This window comes from Miniopterus schreibersii (genome assembly GCF_964146895.1).
Source record: "Miniopterus schreibersii genome assembly, chromosome: 12".
Lineage (NCBI taxonomy): Eukaryota > Metazoa > Chordata > Mammalia > Chiroptera > Miniopteridae > Miniopterus > Miniopterus schreibersii.
The window spans coordinates 33,502,804-33,529,491 of record NC_138112.1 but is presented as its reverse complement, the minus strand read 5'-3'; the positions used below and the strand labels follow the sequence as shown (position 1 = coordinate 33,529,491).

The window sequence follows — 26,688 nt, the reverse complement described above, 5'->3', positions numbered from 1 at the left end:
CTGGTTTTGGGGTCCCTGGCGTAAGAAAGGCTCTGACTCCTCTTGAGGGCCTTGGGATGCACGAACAGAACACTAAGGGGCTGCAGAGTTGACTCTCAGCAGCCCATTTATTCAACTGGATTGTGAGGAGGTGACTGGAGGCAAAGGAGTCTCTGGTACAATTTCAAAGACTGTTTGATGAGAAGTCTGAGAGGGGTGGCCCCCACTGGCCTCACAGTTCCGGAAGCGGGGGGTTCTAACTGGGGGAGGATGACAGGCAGAGAGGAGAGAGGGGAGCTCTCCCTGCCCCACACTGATGAGGCCAGGTTCCCAGCCTTCCCCCTGCATATCCTTACTGGCAGGGTCCACAGGGCCCACAGGTCTCAGCCCAGGTGAGTGGAGTCCCCACCCCTCCACCACACAGAGCCTTGGAGTGCAGGGGGAGGACTTTGTTTTCTGGGCAGCAGATTTGATTTTGCTGCCCTGAGGCCTGGGGTAGTGGCCTCTACTTCCCCCTATCCTAACTCCCTACTTGCCTCCCTCCTTCCCCAGGCAGACATAAACACACAAGCCCAAACAACATTTTTTACAAATATTTTTATTGATTTTTTAGAGAAAGAAGAAGGGGAGAGGGAGAGAGAGAGAGAGAGAAAGAGAAACAGCAATGCAAGAGTGAAACATGGATTGGCTGCCTCCTGTTTGCCCTACAGGGGGCATTGAGCCTACAACCTGGGCCAGTGCCCTGACCAGGAATTGAACCAGTAACCCTTCAATGCAGGAGACGACGCCCAACTAACTGAGCCACACCTAAGCAAAATTTTAATTTTCAAATAAGTAATAAGGAAGAAAGAGCAAAAAGACTGGGTGTTCAAGCCTGGGCCACTGCATTGCCCAATCTCTCCACAGCAGGAAAGTTCCTGGGAGGTCCAGGGTTCAAGACTAAAGCCTCTCTCAGCAATGCCCCCCCCCATGCCTCTAGGTTGCCTAAGAATTGCCCCCTCCCTCCTCCAATCTGTAGAATGGGAGACGCAGACCACCCCCACCCACCTGCCCTTGTAGGGAATGCATCCACCAGGCAATTTTTAAAAGTATTTTGGATGCTTTTCTGCCCTTTTTACCATAAAGTGGGGTGAGAGAAGGCGGGCTGCTGAGGAAAGAATAGACTTACCGCTGCCTAGTCACACATGCAGTTCCCCTTCTTAGAATCCCAACCAGAAGTTCCACGGTTCCCTCCAGAAAAAAAAAAAAAAGAAAGAAAGAAAGAAAAAAAAAAAAAGTGTGTTGCTTTCTTTCTTCTCTCCTGCCAGGCTTTTTGCCTCGGTCGGGCTCTCTTCTCTGTGCTGCTCTGCGGGTTCGCCTTTCAGCCCGTCTCTCTGCTTCGGATGTTTGGTTTGCCTCTCACAAACTCTCTGGACCTCTTTCACCCTTTAAAAGGTGTGTGGGGGGGGGGGGGGACTAAAGAAGAGGGAAGCCTCACCCACCCAATCTCTTTCTTGCCAACCCCGCCCCCGCCCCCCTAGCGACCACCAGATGTTCACGACCACGCGGGCCAGCTGCCGAGATTGCTCGGTCTCCCGAGAGGGGGCAGGGATTCGGGTTCCTGGAAGCTGGGAGCCGGGCCGACTAGAGTGGGAGGGAACTACGTACGCACTTTTGAGACGCTCCCTAGGGTGGAACCCGGGCTCGGCGCGGTCTCCGCGGGCGAGCCTCGGACCGGGAGCGCTCCAGGAAAGGCCCGCACTTTGGCAACACTCCCTAAGTCTCCGGGCCGCGGGGTTGAGCCGCCACTGGGCGTGGGGCGGCCGGCGGGTTCTCCCGGCCGCGGGCGGGGACCGGGGGGCGGGCCGCGCGGCGCTGAGAAAAGCGCCAGCCGAGGGCCCGCGGCGGGGCCGCCTGGGTGAGCGTGCCGAGGCGGCTGCTGCGCAGGCTTCCAGGTGGGTGCGGGTCCCCGGGAGAGCGGGAGTCCGCGATGCGGGACAAAGTCTGGAGCCCCCGACCCCAACCTGGCCGCCCCATCCGGCAGGCGGGCGGCGCTGGACACCGGGGCGGGGACGGGGGCCTCTTAACTTTTCCTGGACTCGGGGTGTCGGCAGCGGCTGCTGGACGCCCAGGGCTGGGCCGGAGCGGGGAACCCAGACCGAGGGGAGAGGGCTTGAAAGAGACAAAGGCTCCGGCGGGGGGCGAGGGCCCGCGCCTCTGGGGTCTTTGTGCGGACATGTGCATCTCTCGTTGGTGGGCCTTTGTGGATTTGAATCTGGGGACGTGCATCTGTCTGTCCGCTTTTGTGTGTCCTTGGCTTTGCGTGACTGTTTCGCGCCTGTGTCCACGTTTTGTGGGCCCGCGTTTGGTTGTGCGTGCTGGGGGGCGCATGGTTGCGTGTCCGCGGACGTGGTCTGTGCCTGTCGACGTGTCTGGTCGGGGAGCCCGTGGAGCGTGTGCGCGCCGAGAGCCAGACGCCGCCCCCAGCTCCTCGCTCCCCTGCTGCCCACCCCGGGCCCCCGCTTGGCTTCAAACTTTTCTCCGGGTTCCTCGGCTAACAGCCCCGGTCCTCCTCTCACTGAAGCCTGGGGAAGGGGCGCTGGCAGCCCGCCCCCGTTTCGTCTTTTGGGGTCGGTAGAGCCCAGAGGGGATGAGAGGACGGGGGGGAGGTGGTGACCGGCAGCGCCTGGGGACCGGCCCGGCCAGGGCGTGAGGAACGTGCCGACACCCCTGTGGAACCCGCGAGGGGGAGAGGGGAGCGGCCGGCCTGGGGCCCGGCTGGGAGCCGAGCGGAGGAGAGGACAGGAGAGGGTTGCGGGTGTTGCCCACCCCGCACTTCTCGGAGAGAGTGTATATGACCGAGAGAGACGCGTCTACCGGCGAGAGGCCTGCCCCCGGGGTGGGGGGACCAGCCTTCGGATCCCGCAGGTGAGAAGGCGAAGGCTTCTCTAGATCCTGGCCTGCCCGCGGCCCTGGCTCCAAGCCCCCCCCCTCCCCGTTGGACTGTGGAGAGTTAGAAACCTTGCACATACTGGTTCCCACTGGGCTGGCCACCGGCCCACAGTACGACATTGGGCAAGTTGCTCAGATGGTAAGACTGAGAGCACTCCCTCGCGGTGCCCATGCCGATGTTTTTGGTCGGGATTACCAGTGCTGCCTTCAACAGCCGGCCTGAGAACCGTGCTGCCCACTTGGCCCAGGTGAGGAGGTGTCTCAGGAACCTCTTCTATCCTTCCTCCTTTCTTGCTCTACCCTTCAGAGAAGTCCATGCTTGCAGAGCCCAAGTTTGACCAGAGAGAGAGGGTTCAGACAGTGGGAGCCTGCTGGGCTTTTGATCCTGAGTGGCAAAGATAACCCTAACCCCTTCCCACCCCCATCTCTGCTCCAGTCTTTTTTTTTTTTTTTTTTAAACATATCTTTATTGATTTCAGAGAGGAAGGGAGAGGGAGAGGGATAGAAACATCGATGATGAGAGTCATTGATCGGCTGCAGCCGGCAACCCGGGGCATGTGCCCTGACCAGGAATAGAACCCTATCGCCTGGATCCTAGGTCCAGGCTCAACTGCTAAACCACGCCCAGCTGGGCTCTGCTCCAGTTTTAAACCTAGAATTTTGCCAGATGCTGCAGAAGTGAAGGAGAGGCACAAGCCACTCACGTGGGAAAGAGGCCACTGTAGGCACTTCCCTTTCCCTCTCTGGGCCTCAGTTTCCCCTCTGGAAAGATAGGTGTTGACAGCCTTTCTCCTCCCTTCCTGTCTGGCTAGACCCCAGAACCTGGAAACACTTTGATGTTTATTTTCACACACACCTCCATTCTGACATGAACAATCCCCAGGCACTAATTTGCTCTTTTGAAGGGGGAGGGGCGGCTTTGAAGTTAGGGAGGGATGGAGTGAAGTGGGCCAGGAGCCCCTGGAGCCCAGGAACTGGAAGGTTGGAATGCAGCAACCTGGGGCAGCCCAGTTAATACACCCTGGAGGGAGGAAGTGTTTCCCACAGAGGGAAGAGCACTGCATGGCTCTGTGCCTTCTGATAACAGCACAGAGGTGGTCAGCACTGTGGACCCTCAGGTGGGGGCGGGGGGTTAAAATTCAACTTGAAGCTGGGAGGGATGGCAGGGGCCAAATATGATGGCCTTGGATGCCAGGCCTAGGAGCTGGGATTTGAATCTGTAGGCAGCAGAGAGCTGCTGGAGGGCTTAAAGGAGCCCAATAGGGTGGTATTGGTAATTCTAAGAAACCATCCTTTGGCTTGTTTCTGGTGCTGGAGACTGGGAGACCAATTTGGAGGTTGTTGAGTGCTCCAGCCTCTTAGAGTCAGAAGGGTCTGGATTTTACTCCTACTCCCATTGTTTTCTAGCTCTGTGACCCTAGGCAAGTATCTTGACCTTTCTGTTTCTCAGTCTTCTCATCCTTCAGATGAAGATAGGAATTCCTGTCTCACTGATCTGTTGTGAATGTTAAATAAGATAATGAATTACATGTGCTAGTAAAATGAGAAGAGGTTTGTAGTCTGTATTATATTATGTAGACACTTGTTGAATTGCACTGACAGTAGAAGACAGAGACTGCATCTACTATGGTCCTACACCTCATTTCACCAACTAGCAAAGCCCTTAGTGTCTTACAAGCTTGGGTGACTTGTTAGTCTCTCCAAGTAGAGGGAAGCTTTCTGTCCAGGGCATTTCATTCATCTGGTTTATCCCCCTTCATATGGCCAGGCCCCGCGCAGGAGAGGAGCTGGACACAGTTCCATTCGGAGATGGCCGCAGACCACAAAGTGTGTGGTATTTGATGGATGGCCCAGGAGCCATGGAGGCCCAGGGGGAAGGTGACCTTTTGCCAGATGAGGGGCAGGTTAAATTGGGAAGGCTTCCTAGAGGAGGCGGCTTTGGAATCGAATGAGGGAGATAGACAAAGAAAAGAAGGCCACCTCTGACATCTTCCTCAGAGGAAACAGCCTGTGTAAAGGCGTAGGGCCCTGGGAGTGAGAGAGGCCTCTGGATTGATAAGCTCTCCCTGTGGGATGGGTTAAAAACAGGGAGCAGTGGTGGGGTACTAGTCTTCTGTTGGGATTGCACTCTGGTGCCAGGCAAGGCTGACCATTGGAGGCAGGAGGCCAGGAAGAAGGCTGTTGCATCAGCCCAGGCCTGGAGGCCTCCCAAGCCAGACTTGGGCAGGGTGGGTAACTGCTGGGCTTGGGAGTGAGGGAGGGGGAAGACATTGACCCCCCCACCCAGGGGTAGCTGCTGATTCTCATTTTGTCCCCATTCTGTCACCGGAAACAACTTCTTCAGCCTTCTTTGGCCTCTGAGACCTTTCAAAACCCCCTTACCAATTTCCTGGTAGAGCCCCAGCAAGGCCCAGGAAAGGTACATTGAGAGAATCCAAGGCCTCAAGGGGTGCATTTTGGATTCTTGTCTATCCTCTGCCCCTGCCTGGCCTTCATATCTGGTGGTGTCACAACTCCTTTTTGTTTCCTGGTCCCTGAAATCACCCATTATGGAGGCAAGCACCCACATGCAGTGAGCACCCATGTGTGCCAGGCGCCAGCCTGGAGTGTTTACTCTCTCTCGTGTCATCATCCCGGTTACTTACTGAGAGCAGTGCCAGGGTGCTCACTACTTCACACATGAAGACTCAGATTCAGGGGCGAGGGCACATGCAAGCCTCACCGTGGGGGAGGCACTGTGGGATTGCAGCCCTTTCTTCCTGGCTATGAAACCTGTTTCCTCTGCCCCAGACTGCCTCCCCGTGTGTACACACATGCTGCCTCAGACTGAAGGGAACTTGAAGAGCTTCAGAAAAAACACTGAAAGAAGAAAATGGTATTGGGAGCCTTGCCCATTTCCTGTAGATTATCCTCCTGAGGGGAGGTTGCTGGGCCCCCAGGGCCCACCTGCACCAGGGTTGATGTCATGAGGAGGCCAGCACTGCGTGTCTGGTTATCTGGTTCCTGGGTCCAGCCCCTGGCCTCCCTGGCTGTGTGACTCTGAACATATCACTGAACCTCCCTGTAAAATAGATAGGATGCCACCTAACCTGCTGCTGATCTCGAAGGGTGACTGAACAGATAACAGTTGGGGAGGCACTGAAAAAGCTGAGAGGTGTCTTTAGGTGAGGCGGTAGTATTCTAAATGCCTGGTACATCTTCATATAGTACCCACTGTGTGCCAGGCCCAGTGCTCAGCCCCAAGGTCATAGGCATGAATCTAACCCCATCCCTGCCCATGGCAGGACAGACAGGTGAATGTAATTATAGTCTAGCACGATCATTTGCCATCCACACATTTATACGTTGAGGCACATGGTATAAGAAGCACTGGATTTGGAGCTAAGACCTCTGGGGTTGAGACCTGGTTCCTCTACTACCCAGCTGACAGTAATCCCCACGGTCAGAGGTTGTGGTGGGCAGACACGAGGTGCTGGTGTAGAAGTGCTTGGTGAGCTGATGTGTTTGTACAGATGGGCGACATTAGTGGTTCTTTTGGGAGAGCCAGCCCCCAAGGCTCCAGGAGTTGGCTCTGAAATTCTTTTTGCCTTGAGTTTCCAGAGCTGACTAAATGGTTGGGGGGCAGGATGTTAATGGACTTTCCACCTGGGGATTTCATTGGCATCAGCTGGAGTGAGCTCATGAGAAAGGGAGCAGGGTGGGAGGCAGCTAGGCACTGAGGAACAGCTGGTGGAGGCAAAGGCCTGTCTCAGGTCGATGCTGGGGCTCTGGTCCAGCCTGAGGCTCAGCTCCCCACCCACCTGGTTCCTATGCCAGGGGCTCCCTCTTGAAGCTGTGGTGAGGAGCTGGCAAATCTATGGGCCAGAGATGCTGTGTTGCAGCGCCAGAGGCAGGCAGCTGGGGCCAAGAGGACCAAGCCGGAACTCCTAACCCTAGAGAAGGCTCAGAGGAGGGAGCTTGGGGCCTTGCCAGCAGACACCAGCACAGTGACTAGAGAATGTTGGCACAACAGCCACAGACCTGCAGGTGTCTGGCACTGCATTGGGTTCTTGGGTACAGAGGAACATAAGGAAAAATGACCCAGTCATTGCCCTCAGGAAGCTTAGTAAATCATCATCATCACTGTCTACCATGACCTGAGCCCTTCACATGTGGCAAATAGTGAGCTGAATGCTTCACATGCTGTCCCTTAATGTTTCCCCCAACCCCGCGCAGTCATCCCTACTAAGGACACTGAGACTGAACCAGATTGAGACTTTTCTGAGGCTAGTAGATACAGAACTGCATTCAGATCTGTGTCCAGCGGTTGACTCAACTACTGGGCTCTTTATTTATCCAGCAGTGTTGGCTGCCAGGCCTGGCTCTGGCCTCAGGTGGGGGAAGGGATGAACAGGTGAAGATGGCAAGGTCATTGCTTCAAGCTGCTCACACTTCATGTGAGGAACTGGGCAGGTAAATAACTAATGACAGAGAATTTACTCAGTATGTGTCTGAGGAGGTGTGCCCAAAGTGTGGTGTGGCAGGCCTGGGGAGCAAGGAAAGGAGGGAGGGGTGGCCCTGGAGCCTGAGTGGACAGAACGGGCTTTGTTCCACTGGCAGGCCCAGGACAGGCTGGGTGGATGCGGGCAATGCTGGCAGCAGTGTGAGGCATCGGGACCTATGTCCTGGGTCCTTTTCCTTGCCATCACTGCCCCTCTCTGTGCCTCTGTTGCTCTCTGAGGGGCCTTCCAGCTCCCCAGCCCTGGGATTCTCTGAGTGTGGGGAAGTGTGAGCAGAGGCTGAGATTTGTTCAGCGACTGTCACCATCACTGTAGGGTCAAATCAAGATAGGAGGAAGGTGGGGACAACTTGCGATGTCTCCATGCTAGGGAGAACTTGATTTCTGATGGTAAAAGTAGAAGTCAAGAGGTTTTTGAGAAGGGAAGTGATGTAGCCGACATCGTTGTAGGGGCTTTCTAGCAAGGCCTAGCGTGTCACAGTGGGGAGACTTGCCTGGAGCCTGTTAGGGCCACACTATTTACTCTTTTGACCGCACAGGCCATTAGCAAACTTTCATTAGGCACAGTGAGCACAAGGAATAATTCATGTTCCCTGCCCAGAGAATTTTATGTTATGTCCCCCAAACCAAGGGTGGGTACAATTTCTAAGCCCTTGTCCCCCTATCCTAGTGTTCTGTAACCTGGCTGATCAGTGACTGAAACCTTTTATCTGCACGTCGGGGTTTGGAAAAGACGTGATGTATCTAGGGCCAAAGATCCCTGTCCTCCCTCAGCCTTCCCTGGTGACCACCTGTCTGCCTTTTCCTTTCTCCAGAGGGTAGATCATAGCTCCCAGAGGGAGGCTTAATTAATACTTTTACACAGGTGTGAAAACTGAAGCTCAAAGAAATAAAGAAACTGTAAAGGTGACACAGATAGTGGTAGACCTGGGACTGGAGTCCTGGTCTCCTGGGCCCAAGGCAGGTGTTAGTGATCTTGTTGTAATTGATATCCTGTCCCCAGGGCTGGTCAGTAAGCCCTTGAGGACTTGGTATCCCCACTCCACCACAACGTACACCTCACACAGTACTTAGTAGTGATTTAGTAAATGCTTTTGTTAAATTTTGAAATCCTGAAACACTGGAGCTGGATTATCTAGACCTAACCTCCTATGTGGAGCTGGAGAAGCTGAGGCTTAGCGAGGGGAAGGGACTTGTCTGAGGATGTGAACAGGCCATACAGAGCAGGGACCAACACTGGGGTTCATGACTGTCCTCCAGGACCTGCCTCGTCACTATGCACAGCTGCCCATTTGCCTCCCCTTCACCCCTACCTCCACCCCCAGAGAGTGGTGAAGGAGGTGGGGGGTAGCCCGTGGGTGCCCTTTCTGGGGGACTTCTCCTACCATATAGCCTAGGAGAGACATGAGCACCCACTGACTGTACATCTGTCAGTGTTCTGGCCCTGTGATCTTTAGTTCTCAGAGCAATCCCTTGAGGAAGGGATTGTTTAGGAAGACACTTTCCAAAGTTTCCCAGTTTAGCAGGTGACTCCTGTTCCCAGTGTTGTAACTCCTTCAAATCAGAGAATTGATCCCAAATGACAGTTTTCATCTCAAGGGCCAACTCTAATCAATGGGTAGAGAGCACCATGTTGAGAAGAGCTCTGAGATCCTGTGCAGATTCCCTAGGAAGTGGTGCTGGGGTTGATTATGTCTGCAGGGGATGTGGGTATAGGTAGAATGAAAAGGAACAGTCTTTCCATGATGTGGCTTCCACCCATTGTGGCCTCATTTCTCTATAGGAGTGTTTAGCTTCTTAGTCTGATCTTCACAACCAGCCTTTCTGAGACCAGTGGATCTCCAGTACCACCTCAAACTCATGACCAAAGGAACTGGTCCAGAGAAGGAAAGTGACTTTCCCAGTTAGCACTGCAAGTTGGTGTCCAGGGCCTTCTTGCACTCTGTGAAGGCCTTTCCTCTCCACGGAGCTGAGACTGGTGTTTTTTGTCAAGAGGAACTCACATTATACATCCCTTCCCAGACCCAGCAGTCCTGTTGAGAAATAGCATAGTGTGGCCTGCCTGGAAAGAATGACTCCAGGAGAGCACCGATAAGAGCTTTGACATGTTTGATATATGCTGCTAAAGGAAGGAGGAAGAGAGATGGAGTCAGGCCCACCTGCAGATCCCCACCCCACCAGTTCCCTGTCTGCGGAGGAAGGCAGGCAGCCCACACTGTGCCCTTCCCCTGTACTGGGATCCCTGCTAGGTGCCTTAGTTCTACCATTTTGTTTCCTCTTCATGATGGTCCTGTGACGTGGCTATTAATATCCCATTTTACAGATGAGACTGAAGCTCAGAGATTGTGGCTACCCAAGACCAGAGAAAGCAGAGATGGCCATGAGGCAGTCCTATTAGGGGCCTTTGTTACTCATTGTTTTTTTATTTATATATTTATATATTTATATAAATATGTATATATAATTGTGCATATATTATATATATATTTACTATAAGAGGACATAGAGGGGTATGTGAAGAGATTAAGACAGGTCGAAATCACCCAGAGTTCTACCATCTAAAGAAAACCACTGTTATGTCGATATATTTTCTTTTGGCCTTTCTAAAATTAGGATTTGGGCTGTGTTTTTTTAATGCATAGTTACAGGTTTCCTAGACATGTAATTTATCCTTATGATACCTAACATTATGGCATCAGCCCTCTCCATGAGGTTGCCAGCTCTTCTGAGCATTATTGTGATCGACTGCTTGGAACCCTAGGAGAGTTGGCATCTTGAGTGGCTGGGGAAGCCCTGGGCCTGGAGTCAGGAGGCCAGAGCCTGAGCATCGGCTAGGGATGCTCTAGGGATCTGCGGACAAGTCACTGCACACTCTCTTCATCACTAAAGTGAGGGATGGCATGCCTGCTCTGGGTCCTTCCAGCATCACATAGGCAAAGGCCTTTTTTAACTATAAAGTTCTGTGTCCCTGGCAGGAATTTTCCTTTCTTCCCTCAGTGTCCTGGGAAAGTTCTGTACTTCCCTTGGCTCCTGAGCCTTTTGCTAAGAGGCTTCTTGCAGCTGTGCCAGAGCCCAGCATCCCTGAGATACTCACATGAGGCACACTCCTGTATGTTATCCCAAAGGGGACATTTACTCTGAACAGAACAGGGGCCCTGACTTTCAAAGACCACCAGCCCACACCTCTGCCTTTGTCCGCTTCTGGTCCAAAGTTGTGAGGACTCTCAGGGATTTCTCCCTTCTCTTTTCCCAACAGCCTGGGACACCCCTGAGAGGCCTCTAGGTTCTGCTGTGACCTCAGGAAAGCCCCAGGCCACTGAATACTAAAAAGCTTGGGACCTGCCTCATCAAAGGAGTCAGCTGCAGCTAGAGCTTGGCCCTAGGACTCTGGACACTTACCTCTTCTTTTTCCAGCAACACACAGAAGTATACATTCCACTGCAACCAAACCAATTATGAGGCTACAAAGGCCAGAGCTCAGTTCCCGGCTCCACCACCTTCCTTTTCTCATCCTCAGTTTCCTCCGCTCTAAAATGGACATAAGACCGCTGACCTGGAGTGACTGAGAGAACATGTGTCCAGCACTAACACATAGTGAGGACTGGCTCTGACTGTCAATGTCAGCGCTTTCCAGGTGAATGTCCAGGCCTGGCACAGAAGACAGAGGCCCAGGGAGAGGTGTCCACTGTGCAGGGCTGAGCAAGAACCAGTCCAGGATGCCCTGAGAGTGTCCCCAAGCAGTTATCGTACGCCCCTGCTTCTTTTACATCAGCTGTCCTTACCGTTGCCTCAGTTCCATTTCTACAGTGGCCCAGTGATGGCCACCTTGCATGCGTGCATAGCTCTTCATAGTTTGGATTGTACTTCGGTGAGAGTCAATCAACTTATGTGAGGAGGGCAGGTCAAGAATTACTGCTGTGTGGTTCAGAGGACAAGGCTGAGGCCTGGAGCAGGACGGTGAGAGGCCCCCTCTCTGGAGGGGGTAGCTTTTGGGTTATGTTTGGGCTCCTGGTTACATAAGCAGGAGCTCATGAGAGGCCATTTGGCATTTAATAGGCACATTGTACAATCACCTTTGGGAACCAAAGGGTAATCTCAGGGCATTTTTTTGGTACATGTTTGTTTAAACCCCAGGAAGGGTGGGTGTGAGCAGATCAGCTTAGCAGCGAAGGTGGGGCCCAGAGTGGTAATAAGCCCCTGTGGTAAGCAGCTCACTCAGGAGAACAAAAGGTGCCTGAAGCAAATTCATTCTTTTCCTTTTAGTTCCAGACATTGGAGCACCCTGTCCTGCCTCAGTTGGGACCAAGCCCAGGATGCACCTGGGCTGGGTTTAATCCTCAAATTGAACTCTATAATAGAAAGGGATAGAAAAGGAGGGGCCCCCATAGGAGGCAGGGGAGAAGATCCCCACTTCTTCCTGCCCCCACACAGAGCCAGTGTGGATCAAGTAGCTCCCCCGTTAAAGTTTCATGGAAGGCTGGTAATACTATCGTGCTGGTCCCTCCCCGCTCACCCCAGTCTAGAAGGTGGGCTGGTTCCTGGTCCATCCCTCCCTGAAGGCCAGTGGGAGGGTTGGGTGGGGAGAAAACAGGGCAGGGCAGGGCAGGGCAGGGGAGCAGAACAGGGCTACCCCAGATGAAGAGGCCTGCGTGGTGCCTCCCAGGCTGAGTGGCTGCTGTGTGGTGGGAGGGGATAACCACACACTGTCCAGCTAGACGCTTTCACTGCTCAGCCCCCTTTCTCATTCTGCCACGAGCACCACCGAGCACCACCACTGAGCTACAGCGGGCACACACACAGGCTTTGGGCCAGACAGATGTGCATGGGTGTGAGGATTGAATAGAAGAGTGTACATGTAATGCCTGGCATCTGTGGCAGCTACGGTATAATTGTTCAGGGACGGAAACTGAGGCCAGGGAAGGGGACGTGGCTTGTATCATAACCTGTGTCTGGGGAAAGCCCCTCTTAGATCTTGTCTCTCCACCAGCCTCCCTGCCAGTCCTGCTGGAGGCAGCAGATGAAAACAGAGGAATTGGAACTGAGCAGGCCTGGGTTTTAATCCTGCCCTGCTTTTTACCAATGTGGGGTAAACCCGTTTCCTCTCTGAGCCTCTATTTTATTTCTTCATCTGTATAATGCAGGAAGCACCTCAGGTGCCTAGATTAAAGGAAGAGGTAAAGAGGAGTAATAGCTGTATCAGCTGGGGGTAGGGGCAGGGCACAGGTATACCCAGAGCCCATCTGGAAGTCTAGACAGTTGGAATGAAGGATCCTGCCTCTGGAGGACAGGCCAGGTGAGGAAGCTTAGGACTGTAGACTCATCCATTGTCACAAAAGAGGTGAGGTGGGGCCAGTCCTTGCAGGACGAGGCTTCAGTTTGGGAGGTTGGTATATGAGTCTCAGACATGGCTCAGCCACTGCCAAACCGTGACAGTGAGCCATGTGTCCTCAGTGCTCCAACTAGTTCCCCTCCCAGTTACTTGTGGCTATGCGTGACTTTCTGAACCTAAGTCTCAATTCCCTCTTCATGAAGCGACGACAGAAATTGCTACCTTGCCATTTTCGTGGTTGTGAGGGTCAAATGAATCTGTGTGGTGAGTCAGTTAGCACAGCACCTGGCACATGACACATGCTCAGCACAGGTGAATGGAGCACCCTGACCCTGACCGCTGAGCTGTGAGCTCCTCCAGACCAGCGCATAGACCCTGGACCGTCAGAGCCCCAGAGGCCAGCCAAAGATCCATGTAGTCCAGTGGGTTCCTTAACCTCCTATGGCAGAGATGGTGAGCAGGCCCCCACCCTCACTTCAGCCACAACAAGCCTACTTTCATCTGCTAATCTTACTTAGGAAAGGGTTCTGCTGCTTCCAGTTTAATATCCACCAATCTGGCCTAACCGCCTTTACCATACAGGCCGGGAGACCAAGGCCTGAGAGGAACAGGGGCAAGGAATTATGAGGAGTATTCAGGGAAAGCAGCCTGCAGGGACAGGGTGCTGGTGGCAACTTTCAGCTTTGCCTAGACACACTGGCTGGTGTCTTAGGGGTGGGGTTAGAACCATCTGGCATGGGGTGCCTGCTGTCATCCCTCACCTATGTCTCTCTTTCTAGCCCCCACCATGCTGTGGCCCCTGCTGCTGCCCCTGCTGCTGTTGCTGGCTGTGAGCTGGGTCCAGACGACCCGGCCATGCTTCCCTGGGTGCCAGTGTGAGGTGGAGACCTTCGGCCTCTTTGATAGCTTCAGCCTGACACGAGTGGATTGCAGCGGCCTGGGCCCCCACATCGTGCCCGTGCCCATCCCTCTGGACACAGCCCACCTGGACCTGTCCTCCAACCGGCTGGAGACCGTGAATGAGTCGGCGTTGGCAGGGCCAGGCTATACCACGCTGGCTGGCCTGGATCTCAGCCACAACCTGCTCACCAGCATCTCGCCCACCGCCTTCTCCCGCCTTCGCTACCTAGAGTCGCTTGACCTCAGTCATAATGGCCTGGCAGCCCTGCCTGCGGACAGCTTCACCAGCTCGCCCCTGAGTGATGTGAACCTCAGCCACAACCGGCTCCGTGAGGTCCCAGTGTCTGCCTTCACTACCCACAGCCAGGGCAGAGCGCTCCATGTGGACCTCTCCCACAACCGCATCCACCGCCTCGTGCCCCACCCCGCCCAGGCCAGCCTGCCCACACCTACCATCCAGAGCCTGAACCTGGCCTGGAACCGGCTCCGCACTGTGCCTGACCTCCGGGACTTGCCCCTACGCTACCTGAGCCTGGATGGGAACCCACTGACTGTCATCAGCCCAGGTGCCTTCACAGGACTGGCTGGCCTGACACACCTGTCTCTGGGCAGTCTGCAGGGTATCCCCCAACTGGCACCCTACAGTTTCTGTGAGCTGCATAGCCTGCAGGTCCTGGACCTGTCAGGCAACCCCAAGCTCAAGTGGGCAGGAGCTGAGGTGTTCTCAGGCCTGGGCTCCCTGCAGGAGCTGGACCTGTCGGGCACAAGCCTGGTACCCCAGACTGAGATGCTGTTCCTCCACCTCCCAGCGCTGCAGAGCATCAGCGTGGGCCAGGGTATGCAGTGCCGGCGCCTGGTACGGGAGGGTGCCTACCCCCGGCAGCCTGGCTCCAGCCCCAAGGTGGCACTGCACTGCATAGACACTGGGGAACTGGCTTCCAAGGGCCCTAACGTCTTGTGACAAATGGTGTGACCTGGGGCCACATAAAAGACTGCTGCTCTGAGCTGACTCGGGTCCTGGGTAACTTATATTTTAATGTGCCAATGCCAGTGGGGACTCTGCAGGCCTATGTGGCAGCAGCATCAAAAGACAGCTGTGAACCTGGAAAGAGGTTCTGGACCTGGGAACAACACCCAGAAGCAAAGTCTTGCCCCTTTGTCTGTATTGTCCCCAAACCGTAAGCAGAGGGTCTTAGATGCCAAACCAGACAGCAGTCCCCTGCTGTCCTTCCTCACTTGACCCCAAAGTGCCTTCCCTCAGTCCTGGGCCAACCTGATTGTGACAGAAGGTCAGAGGTCAGGTCCATGGCTGAGTGCCCCCTTGGGCCTATGGTCCAGTCCCTCAGGGGTGTGGGTTTCTTTTGCTCTGGGCACACGAGGCCCATTTTATCATTTTTCTCTTCCCCTAGAATCCTGGGTAGAATTTTAGTTATAGAAAGGACTGGGGGAATCAAGTCCACCTCCTCACGTGACAGATGGGAGAACTGAGGCCTAGAGAAGGAAGATTGTTAATCTGAGGTACTGCAGTGGCAGGGGCATAACTGGACCAGCACCCTGCCTCCCAGCCAAGCCCCTTTGTACTTTGCTGTCTTCTCTAAATCATGCCCTCCCTCTCCCCTTTCTGGGCTCCCCTTTGCTGCCAACATCCACATCCTGCCATGTGTGCCCTTTTCCTGTCATCCCGAGGAGGACAGGTAAGGGCCTCAGAGGTGGGACGCTGGGCCCACTGCCCGGCTGTGTTGCATGGGCTAAGTCATTTCACCTCTCAGAGCCTCTGGAAGCTTCAGGCATGCCAGTTTCCCACTTTGGGGTGGGGTCCCCCAGCATCCAAGACTGGAAATGTGTGCATTGACCCTTAAGGCACTGCCTCTAGATGCTCACCCAGCAGTCCTGGAGCCCACCTGGCCACAAGCACGGTGGGGCCTCCCAGATTCAGCCTCCACTGGCCCAGAGCTCACAGCACATCTCCCCCTACTAAGAAAGCAAGGAGGCAGGCAGTTCCCACCCAATTTTATTTTCCCCCACCAGGGTGGCATCTCAGATTCCCAGCCCTGGGTTCTTTCCTTAGTGCTCATTTTATACAAGTTGTTGCCTTTTTAATGGACTGTCACTTTTAACCAGCTCCCCGTCCCCACCCCTGCTGGCAGGGGATGGAAAGTATCATTTGTAAAAGAAAAAGGTTGCATTTGTTCACTTTTGTAATAGTGTGTCCTGGGGGGGTTGTTGGAGGAGGAGGTGTTGGGTGGCAGCCAGCCATCAGTGGCCATCAAAGGGCTAGACCCACAAAGACACTCATAGGACAATGAGAGCTCAGTCCTCCCCCACCAGCCTCACCCAACACCTAACTAGTCCTTGGTTTAATAAAGGTTATAAAGAATCCCTCTTTCCATCACTTGACCAGTGTCCATTCACATTCCCTGGGCTGTGCCCTGGGGCCACAAGGATGAATTAGGACCAGCCCTGCCCTGGGCAATATTTTCTCCCTGAAAAGCCCAATAACCTCCCAGGATGGGGGAGTGAGGTAACATGGGGAGGGGGATTACTGGGGGGGGGGGGTGATGGGTTGCACCTTTCACAGCAGCTTGCACTGTCCACCTTCCTTATGTCCCCTCTCCCTGCTACCCCAGTTCCATGAACTTGCATGCCTCTGCCTTTGCTCAGGCTGCTACTCGGGACCTTGCCCTTGCCCTTGCCTTCATCCCTACCTCTCCACTCCTTCCCATCCTAATAGACCCATTTCCCATCTCGCCTCCTTCAGAGCTTTCCCTGAAGTCCCTCCACCTCCCTCCTCTGAGCTCCAACAGTACTTTGTTCTTTCCTGGCATTTCAACTGCTGTGGTAGCCTAACTGCCCTGTACTCTTCCAGTGATGGGGAGCTCCTTTCCAGCTCATTCTGACGGGTCTGCAGGAATATTCATCATCACCAACAACCATAGGTCCACCCCCATCTTTGACTTAAAGGGACTCACATTTCCTGGTTTCCTGGGGGGGGGGGGGCACCATGGTCAATATGAGAAGGGGCTGAGGCATGGGAAGGGATGTTGTCAGAGTGAGACCCCAGCCCTTAGAATCCTCAGATTGGTTCTCCACCCCTTCCACATTCCCTGGGATTAGAGACTTCAAATGCAGGGGTTGGGGGAAAGATGCCTGGGGCTTTCACCCAATGGGTGTGGGCCCTCCTATAGCCCCTGCTTGAAGAAGAAGCCCTTGGGGGAGGGACGTGGAACATAGGTGTCTTAAAGATAGGGACAAGGTGGTGCTGAAGGCAGGAGAGGGAAGGCCGGGGCTCCTGCAGAAGAAGAAGGAGCTCTGAGGCAGGTTGTCGCCCTAAGACACAGCTGTAGTGGGAGGGTGGGTGCGGATGCCATCACATTGAGCAGGTTCCTCCTTCCCGTGGGGTCATTACTCTGTGACCCCAGTCCTGGCCTCCTGTGCCTGTCTTAGGGACAGCAGAAGCCCCCCCAGAGAATCAGCATCCCTGAGGCCCCTCCAGAGGCTCCAAGCCCACAGTGCCACCTTGTGGTCGTGCATGGCCAGACACCCCAGGTTCAAGGGTTCATCAGATCAAGGACAGAGTGAACCTGCACAGTTCGTGCAGCCAGCCTCACTTCCCCTAGCTAGACTGCTTTCATCCTGCCATACCCTGCCCTCCTGGAATCCTGGGGCCAAGAATAGGGTCATTAAAATCTTACAGAATTATAGAAATAAGTGCAAAGATTTCATTTTGGAGTTCATAGAAAAGGGTTAATATCCTGGGTCCATCACAAATCAGTTGTGTGACTTTGGCCAAGTCACTTTACCTGTCTGGGCCTGGAAATTGGGGATGAAAATGTCTCCCTCAACAGAATTGTATGAAGAGTAATGAAGTAACATTTGTAAAGAATCAAGCACAGTGCTGTCACAAAACAGACACTCCATAATGCTTGTTCTGGAAGCCCCTCATTCAACCACAGGATCGTGAATTAGATTACAGAACCATGTCGTCTTAGATTCATATTTTGATAACCGACTCAGAACTGGACAACTTCATAAAAGTTTAAAATTCAGAATTGCAGAATAATCTGCAGCGTCTTTGCTCTGTGTGCCTGATGTGGAATAGGCCTTCAATGCACACGTCGAATGAGTTTTAGAGATGGCAAAACAACTAAGACACAGTTTGCCATCGTGGCACAGGCTGGATGACAAACATTTCCTTGCATGTCATTAATTATGCAGCTGCTATTTACTGGGCACATGTCTCTTGGACTTTGTGCACATACTGCCCTTTCCTCATGGTAACTGCCGTCAAGATTATTGTCATTGTACAGATAAGGAAACCACCTGGGCCTGGCTTCATCTGTCAGATGGTGTGTCCCTCCTTCTCACCTGTCCTCTCTGAGTGGCCAGGCCAGCAGTGCACATAGCTCAACATCTGGCAACAGCAAACAGCCACCCAGTTAAGTCATGTGCCTTGTGTTTATTTTTCTCTTTTATTTATTTAAGTACCAGTAGTTGTATTTACAGGAATTATTTTGTTCCTTGAGTTAGGTGGGAAATTCTTCCAGTGTTTACTATTTAATTCCAAAAGCTATTTATTATTACCTTTTACATGCCCATTAGTCAAAATATTCTGAAGTAGGAATGCCAACATACATTTCTGTTTCTTGATACATACGCATATGTATATATAGCATGTATATATAATTATTAGATACACAATACAGGAAAACAGAGAAAAAGAAACTGGCTTGAGGAAAGAACTGTCAATCCTGAAACAATTTCCTAAGTAGATGATTCTTGGAAGCAGCAACTTTTCCAATGTGGAGTGATGATTCGTGGCATCAGCCCTTCTGCTCCAGCAAAAAACTGACAAAGAGCCCTACTTTGGGCTGAAAAAAACCAGGTTCCCTAATAAGATTAAGGCACAACACATGGGCTCCTTAAGGCAACATAACTAGTGGTTAAGACATCGGCTCCAAAGGGAGGCTGCCTGGGCTCAAAGCCCGGCTCTGCTGCTTAGGGCTGAGTGGCCTGGGGTAAGCCACTCAATCTCTCTGAGCCTCTGTTTCCACATCTGTAAAATGGAGATAGTAGCTACCTCACGGAGTCGTTGTGGGAAATCGAAGTAAATCAATGCATATAAAACACTTCAAATTGTGCCTGGCATATAATAGGTGCCACATAATAAATAATACAAAAAATTATTTTTTTGAAAATTCTTTCTTTTGTCAAACTGACAAGCATGCTGTGACTCAAAATATTCTCAGGCAAGGTTTCTTCAGTGGCCACCAGCTCTCGGCAGGTGACCGCATCCAACTCGTTATGCTTAGAAATTTGTCTGAAAAGTTTCTACCCTCCACACCAGTACATGTCAAAATTGCCTCCTGGGTTACAGCTTCCTTCTGACCCAACACATAAGGACACAGTGCTTGTGCTCATGTCCGTCTTCTGCAGGCCTGGCAGTCAGGCTGAATGGCCGGCCTGCTGTGGTTTGAGGGGCAGGGAAAACCTTCCACGCGTCTCACTCTCCCCCACAGCCTCGCTCTGTCTGAAATTCCGCCGCTACTCTTTGGCTCGGGCTGTGATTGTCGTCTGATATCCTTGCTAGATAGCCAGGAGCCCAGAAAAGCAGAGTGTGATTGGGGGGCAGAGACAAGTGTCTGTGTGGCAGTAGGGCATTCATTCACTCATGGGGAACAAGGGGGACCTGGCTACTTCCTCCAAACATGATATACCCTAAAAGTGATTTTAAAGTGCTATGTTGATAGGACAGTTGTTAAGAGTGTGATGCTAGGAGCGAGACGGTGAGACCCACAAAAAAGGTGGTTGAAAGATAAGATCTCTTACATAAGCTGCCTTCTCTACCACCCAGTGTGATATCCTGTCATATGGGTGGCTCCCAGTGACCCACACCTCCTAGGATTATCCCCCTGTGTAGAACCTTCCTCTTGAGTCTGGGCTAGGCCTGTGATTGGCTTTAATCAATCCAACGTAATAGAAGTGGCACTGAGCCAGTTCCAGACCTAAGTCTTAAAAGGGCCTGGCAACTTTCACTTTTGCAATCTTGGGAGCTGCCATGTAGGAGCCTGGTAAAACCACATGGAGAACCTGGGGTGAGGCCAGTCATGAGAGGGGCTGGTGAGAGCTGCTCACCTAAGGCTATAGGGAGGCAGAAAAGCTCAACCATCCAAGAGATCTCAGACCTCAGGCCGACCCACTAGCTTAATGCACATGAGCGACCACAACAAAACCAGTAGAAGATACAACCAGCTGATCCCAGCCCTGGCTGCAGAATCATGAGCAAATAAAATAATCATTGTGCTAAGCCACTGTGCTCTGACATGGCAATAGACAACCAGGCCACAAGCTCTATGTCTTCCCAGCCCCCTTGCCCCTGCTCCACCCACTCTGGCTTCCCTGGTAAAAGAACTGCTATCTTTACCTTGGGACGTGATCAGCTGAAAATTCAAAATTTAAAGAAGATGCCAAATGACAAAGCCAGACACCCAGAGCCTCCTTGAAGATGGTTAGTCCGAAGGGACCAAGCAGAGAGGCACAGTTGAAAGGAAACACACGTTCTCAGTGTTTTAAAGTTTATGAGGTGCCACCTGCCCATGAGTTTGCCTCTTATTATATTTTTGTCTCACAGCCACCCAGCAGGCTTGGCCTGTCTCCCTTCAGCCTCACTCTCCCCCTAGGTCCTCCCCCAGCCCAAACAAATGACTTGCAGGTCCCCATACAGACCCACCTCTTACTCTGGGACTTCCCCTGATCTCTCCCTGCTGCCCCAGCTAGGAACTGCAGGAACAAAGACCTAAACCTCACTGTCCTGCTAAGGTGCCTTCTCCTTCCCTCAGGAGCTTTCCTCCAACCCAGGGACTTGTATGAGGGGAGCTGAGACTGGGGTGAGGTCAGTCACTGGAGAGCTGGAGAGAGCTGCTCAGAGGAGACCAGAAGGAAGCTGGTCTGGAACACAGGGCACTCCCAGCTGACCCTGGGAAAGGCTTGGCTTTTGGATGCTTCCCGCAGACTGTGGATAAAGTCATACTTAGCTCAAGCTTTAAAAATATTCTTCCCTCACAGACACAAACACTGTAATTCCCTTGACTTGCTCCACCCTCCAGTAAAATCTGACATCGTGTGCAGACACGTGAGAGGGGGTGGGGACTCAGGATGAGTGCTGGGAGGGAGTGCGGCTCCCATGCCTAGCAGACCTCTCAGCAGTGAGGACACAGGACTTCCCCTTGCTAGCATGTTCTAAAGGAAGGTGACCCTCAGCGGAGTAAGGGTGGGGGCAATGAATGCTTCCCTGTTCTTACACCCACCAGCCTGATTACCTCCTTCCTGTATGAGCCTCTGTGCCACCTCCTCTGGGAAGCGTCCCTGACCACCTCCCCCAATCATACCCCAGGCAAGGTTAGATGCCCTTGTCTTCCCTCCACAGGCACACTCATCACATTTATTTTCTGTTTGTTTTTCCAGCTTCCACTTTACACTGGAGGGCAAAAACTGTGCCTACCTTGCTCCCCAGAGGGTCCCTAGTTTTCAGGCTAGTGCCTGGCACATACCTGGTTGTCAATACACACCCAATAAATGAATAAATAGGTCTATTACATCCATTTTACCAATTGTTAAATGAAAGCCCAGAGAGGTTAAGTGACTATACCGAGGTTGCACAGCAAGCTCAGGACAGAAACCAGGTCTTGAGACTTCCAGTTCCTCTGTGATTAGAACCTTCCTTTCCTGCCCCTCCTTTCTCCCTCAGGCGACAGGTGTGTGCACTGACAGGTCTGAAGCTGGAATGGGGCAGGAGTCCCCAGTGAGATTCCACCTCCTCCTCTCCGGCCCCTTGGCGGGGACCTGCCTCTGCTCTGACTTCCTCCCAGTGACTAAGTCTGTGCCCTGCCTCTCCCACCCCAACAGCAGCCTCACTGGCTGTGGAGGGGTGGTCCTACCTCTGAGCCTGCTGCCCCAGCTGTAAGATGAGTCAGCCCGGGAGATGGCGAGGCTCTTTCTGAGAGCCTGTGAACCCCTGTGAAAAAGACCAGCATGTCAGCTCTGTGCTGCCTGCAGCCTGGCACAAAGCACAAACCTTCACCAACCACCAGAAAGGTCCAGAAATCTCATTTCTTCTTCAAATGTACCAGAATTTTATTTCAATGATACATAAGTTTTTAACTTGTTTGTGTGTGTGTGTGGACGCGTGCATGCCCATGGATGGTGGTGGTGGTAGTTTTCACGTTTTAAAACCAAACAAATCCACAGAATTCTACTGCATAATCAGGTGTGGGCAAGACTTTAAAGTTCACACAGATCTTACATTCACACCCACACCTCGTTTGCTTTTCACAACTCTCAGGAGGAAAGCAGGGCAGGGCTTATCACTAACCCATTTCACAGATGGGGAACATGATGCCCAGGGAGTAGCTGGCAGAATCTGGGACTTGTTGTACTCAGAAGCCCTCCTCCAAACTCTGTCCTCTTTCCATTCCTCTGCAGGGTGATTCCGTTTCCAAAAAAAGTGGGGGGGGGGCAATATAATTACTTGGCTGGTAGTCCTGCCCAAAGAGCTTGCTTAGCCCTGGCAGGGAGTGAAATCCTTTGGTGGAGAGCCCATTCTCTAGGAAATGGGGGTGAGAGCAATGACAGGAATAATAAAATTCTAGGACAAAGGCAACAGGATTCTGAGAGGGTGACTCAAAAGATTGGGGCAGCCCCGGGGGTGAGCCCTTGGGCCTCGGTGCTCAGGGTGCGCTCACACAAACACTTTGAAGCCCTGTGTTTGTCGGAAAGACACCATAGTCCTGGCCACAGGGCACCCAGAAGGTGACCAAGCACAGCCCACGCCCCAGTGTCTCCCTCTGGACTAAAATACAAGGTTGCAAGAGGCTACTGTGGCGGGGCCGGACCTTGCGTTCCAAACTGGGAAAACTTACGAGAACTGAGTTGCAGGCCTGGCTTGGGGTCACGTCTCTGGCCTGTTACAGCGCTGTGCCCACTAGAGGGCGCGCTGCCTGCGCACTCCCTGTCCTTCCTCAGACTGTTTGCCCCCGCCCGGCCCTGGAGTTGGCGCTCTAGCCCAGACCTGGGGGTTTGGGGGGGGGGGGGGGGGGGGAGTGGTCTCCACGGATTGAGAGCAGAGGGCAAACTCAGAGTAGCAGAAGTCCGAATGAGCACTGGTTTGGGGCAGTCACCAAGGACTGCGTTCACATCTTCCCCGCTGATAAAATAACTACCAATCTTTGTATTTTACAGAATTTTAAAACGAATATTTATTCAGGTGGTTTTTAAAAATTCAACAATCAATGATTATATAGTGACTTATTTCCTACTCACTATACAAAAAGATGATTGACAAATGAGAAAAGTCAGGCTCAGAAACATTAAATAATTTGCCCAAGGTCTCACAGCAGGTAAGCGAGAGAGTCCAGGTTTTAAAAGCAAGTCTGTCTGATTCTGGAGCCCACAAATAAACTGCCAAGTTCATAGAATGGAGAGGAGAATGCTAACCTTACAGAATCCGAAACTGAGAATCCTAGATGTTAGCCCCCTTGGCTCTTCCCTCACGGAAGCCAAGGCTGGGGTTTGGCAGGGACCTTGGAAGGGGCTTGATGTCCTACGGGCCAGTGGTCCAACTGCTTTGATCAGGGCCCCAGTCCAACCCACCGTCCTCTGAGCAGGGTCAGTCAGAGCAGCTTCTAGTCATCACTGCTTGGTTGTTCTCTGGGCCAAGGTTACTCTGGGTCGGGAAGCTCCTCAGAGAAAGGCCCTGTAGGCCCAAGTCTTCATTTTCCCCCTTCTTGGGTAACCTGCTCAAGGTCACCCTGCCAAGTGAGCCTGAGTTTGAACCCCAGTTCTGTGACCTACTTGTCCAGGTCTCTCCTTACCCCTACTGGGGCCCTGCTCAGCACAAGGTAAACCCAAGAATGTCTCATGAGTCACTGTTCAAGGCAGCTGAAAGCACAGTGTAGTCCCCACCTAAGCCTGTGGCTTTTTAACAGGCACCTCAGAGATTTAACTAAAAATATTTGGTTATATGGGGATACCCAGGCATGGAAATAGGTCAACAGGGAAATAGTTTGCCTCTCAAATCAGGGTGGCAAGAAAAGTTGAGGGCATCCCAACTGCTCCAGCCACTTTCTCCCTGCATCACCCCAGACAAGGCATTTACCCCCTGAGATTCAGTTCCCTCAGCAGACAGTGGGGACATTTACCCCACACTCAGACCCACATCACATGGCCTGACACGCCGAAGCGCTCAGGTAGCATACCGCAAGCTCCTTACTCCGCTCCCCATGGTTGAGGTTCAGGGCACAAGCCCCAGGACAAGGTCCCTTGCCAGTTTTGCCTGGGAAACACCGGTGCCCTGTGACCCTCTTCCTGCTGCCCCTATGTCATTATGTCTAATCTGGACCCAAGAGAGGACGGAGGCACTATTTCATTGACAGTTAGCCAGGGGCACTGATGAAACAAATTACGAGAATGCAAAGTGTAGCCAGAAGTTATGGAAGAAAAGGAACTAAAAGTAACAATAAAAAGAGTAATGCCTATCTAGCATCTAAACAGCATGTGATGTTTCAAAGCAATTGCAGATCCATGATACGTTTGGATCTTCACAAAAATCTTGTGAGGAGCTAGGATGGCACTGTTAGCTCTCTTTTCAAAAGAGGAAACTGAGTGTCAGAGAGGAGGTGTATGGTTTGTTCAGGGCCACATGTCCAGTGACAGAGAAGAGAGTCAGCTCTGATCTTGGTCCCCTGGCCTGGTGAGAACAGGTAAGAGGGAAGGCACAAATGGGGAAGGAGGAATGGACATGGAAGCACAGAATCCCCTTTTTCTGCACCCACAAATTGCCTTTAGTAATAAATTTAAAAACACAGTTAAAACACTGTGGAGATCCCATTTGCACTGTTTTTGTTTTGCTTCTAGAAGGTGATCCCTCCTTGGAGAAAAGGGTAGGAAACTAGTCTGTCTCATGCCAGGCTTGAGAAAGAGAACATTGGTCTGAACTTTGCTGAAGAGCAGCTTGTCAATACCCAATGCCCTAAAAACTGCCACAGTAATTCCATTTTTGAAATGCATTTCTTAGGAAACACTCATGAAGAAGTAAAAATTTTAGCTATAAGGATATTTATTACTCATTTATTGCTCAAGAGCAAAAATATTGAAAATAATCTAAAGGTGCATCAATTGGGAAGTTGTTTAAGTAACTTATGATATGTCTAAGGAGAGAATGTTGGCCAACCATTAAAAATTAAGTGGCACATAGGCAAAACAAGCAAAAAACCAACCCTTAATCCAAGCTTCATATGTTATACAAATTAACTCAAAATGGATCACAGGCTCAAACGTACCACATAAAATTATACAACTTTCAGGGGGGAAAAAACAGGATAAAATCTTCAAGATCAAAGGCTAGGTAAAGAGATTTTTGACTTGATATGCCCCTGTCCCTAGTTCCTATGGGTAGAACCCCAAGTTTCTAATTTTCTAGTTCCAGACCTTGAAACCCAGAGAAGTTGAGTGACATACCTAAGGTCACACAGTAATTTTAATAAATGATTACTGAATATCTGCCATAGTACAGCACGCTGTTGACCCTGCTGGTATGGCTGGAGCTACCTGGATACTGGGGGACCACCTGGGATCCCCCTTTCAGGAGTAAGGAGTAGAAAGGAGACATGGAGAGACCTCAGTGTCAGACCTGCTCTGGGGTCCTTTGGGAGCCATTAGCACTGCTCCCCCTCACCCCCGCAGGAGAGTCTGCATGTACTCTTGCAGCCCTGAGGGAAATGGGTTAGGTGGGAGGAGCTGAGGAGAGAATGCGAGCAAGGAAGGAAACAGTTCCTGGTCTCCACAACGGGTTCTGAGGTGACCTTGAGCAAGTCACTTCTCCCCGTAGGACCTCAGCTTCCTCATTTTCCTACCAGGGTACAGGTTCCTACCCTAAACCACTTCAACGGCTACTGTAAAGATCCAGTAAGATCAGAGATAGGAAAGGGCTTAGAAAAATCAGAGACCTTGGATAACAGTGGTGGTACAGGAACTATTGATGTTTAAAGTGATCCGAGACCCTTCTTTCTTTCCTTCTTCATTCATTCACTCATTCATTCATTCACTCATTCATTCATTCATTCATTCATTCATTCATTCATTCATTCCTCTTCTCTTGGCCAAGCGCAGGCCAGGCACAAGAGATAGAGATGTGAATTGGACAGGGTACTACCTTCAGAAGTGTCCATGGTGGGTGGGAAAGGGGTTCAGAATGCAGACAAGCAAACCAACAATTGCAAATGATAAAGAGAAGCTCAGGGTATTGAGGGAGTATCCAGAGAAATGGAATCTGCTCCATCTTCATGAAACAGGGAAGGAGAAAGTAACCATGGACTGGGGTTTGGAGAAGGAATGAGAGTTTGCCTTGGTGGGCAAGATGGGGAAGGGCATAGCCAAGGCATGGATGTGAGAAAGTGCCTCCCTCTTGTGGTCCAAGAAGAACTTTCTAAAGACCCGTGCAAAGACCAAAAGACTTCCTGTGAAGTCAGGGCCTGGGAAAAAGCTGGCTTTGTTTGGAATTCTCTGGGGAGAGAACATAAGCAGAGAACAGAGAGGCTGGAATAAAAGGCCTTTCAGGTGTTTCTAAGGTCTGAGTTGACCCTGATTAGAAGGAAAACATAAGCTTATTTTCCCTCTGCGCCCAAGAGGCAGTGTCACATCTCAGGACTAAAGAAGGGTCTTGAGCCAAAGTGACAGGATCACAGAACTACAAGTGGGATCTGAATGCCACTGCAGGCACCTCAGCCATGCACAGCCTTTCCTGACCCGAGGGCCTCATCTTCCCAGAATCAAGCTTTTAGTATCCTTTTCTGAGCTTCTCTTGGGAGGGCATGGGCCCCACTCTTCCCTCCAGGGTGAGGACCTTGTGAAACAGGGTGTGGGCAGAAGAAGGGCCAGCAGCTGAGCTCCCAGCAGCAGAGCCAGCACAGCCAGTCCTGACACCCAGGACTCCCGACCGGCGCCCAGGTGACTCAGAAGTCCTTTCTCACTCTGGTGCCCAGTCACTAATTTCTCCCCT

General features: G+C 52.1%; 1 protein-coding gene across 5 annotated transcripts in view; it reads left to right on the top strand.

Annotated features, from left to right (window-relative positions):
- The first annotated feature begins 1,118 nt into the window (after positions 1-1,118).
- Positions 1,119-26,688, top strand: part of TSKU (tsukushi, small leucine rich proteoglycan) — a 167,963-nt gene continuing 142,393 nt past the window's right edge. The window contains exons 1-2 of one of the 5 annotated variants that reach the window (XR_013999977.1): positions 1,119-1,413; positions 13,517-15,859. Coding sequence is in view for 4 of the 5 variants with exons in the window: in XM_081153080.1 (XP_081009206.1) it covers positions 13,525-14,598 (1,074 nt within the window). In the remaining variant the exon portion in view is untranslated. Of the gene's footprint in view, positions 1,414-1,759; positions 1,914-2,867; positions 2,887-3,094; positions 3,159-10,708; positions 11,043-13,516; positions 16,030-26,688 lie in introns of those variants that run through there. The other 4 variants (XM_081153080.1, XM_081153083.1, XM_081153082.1 and 1 more) reach the window with 4 other exon arrangements.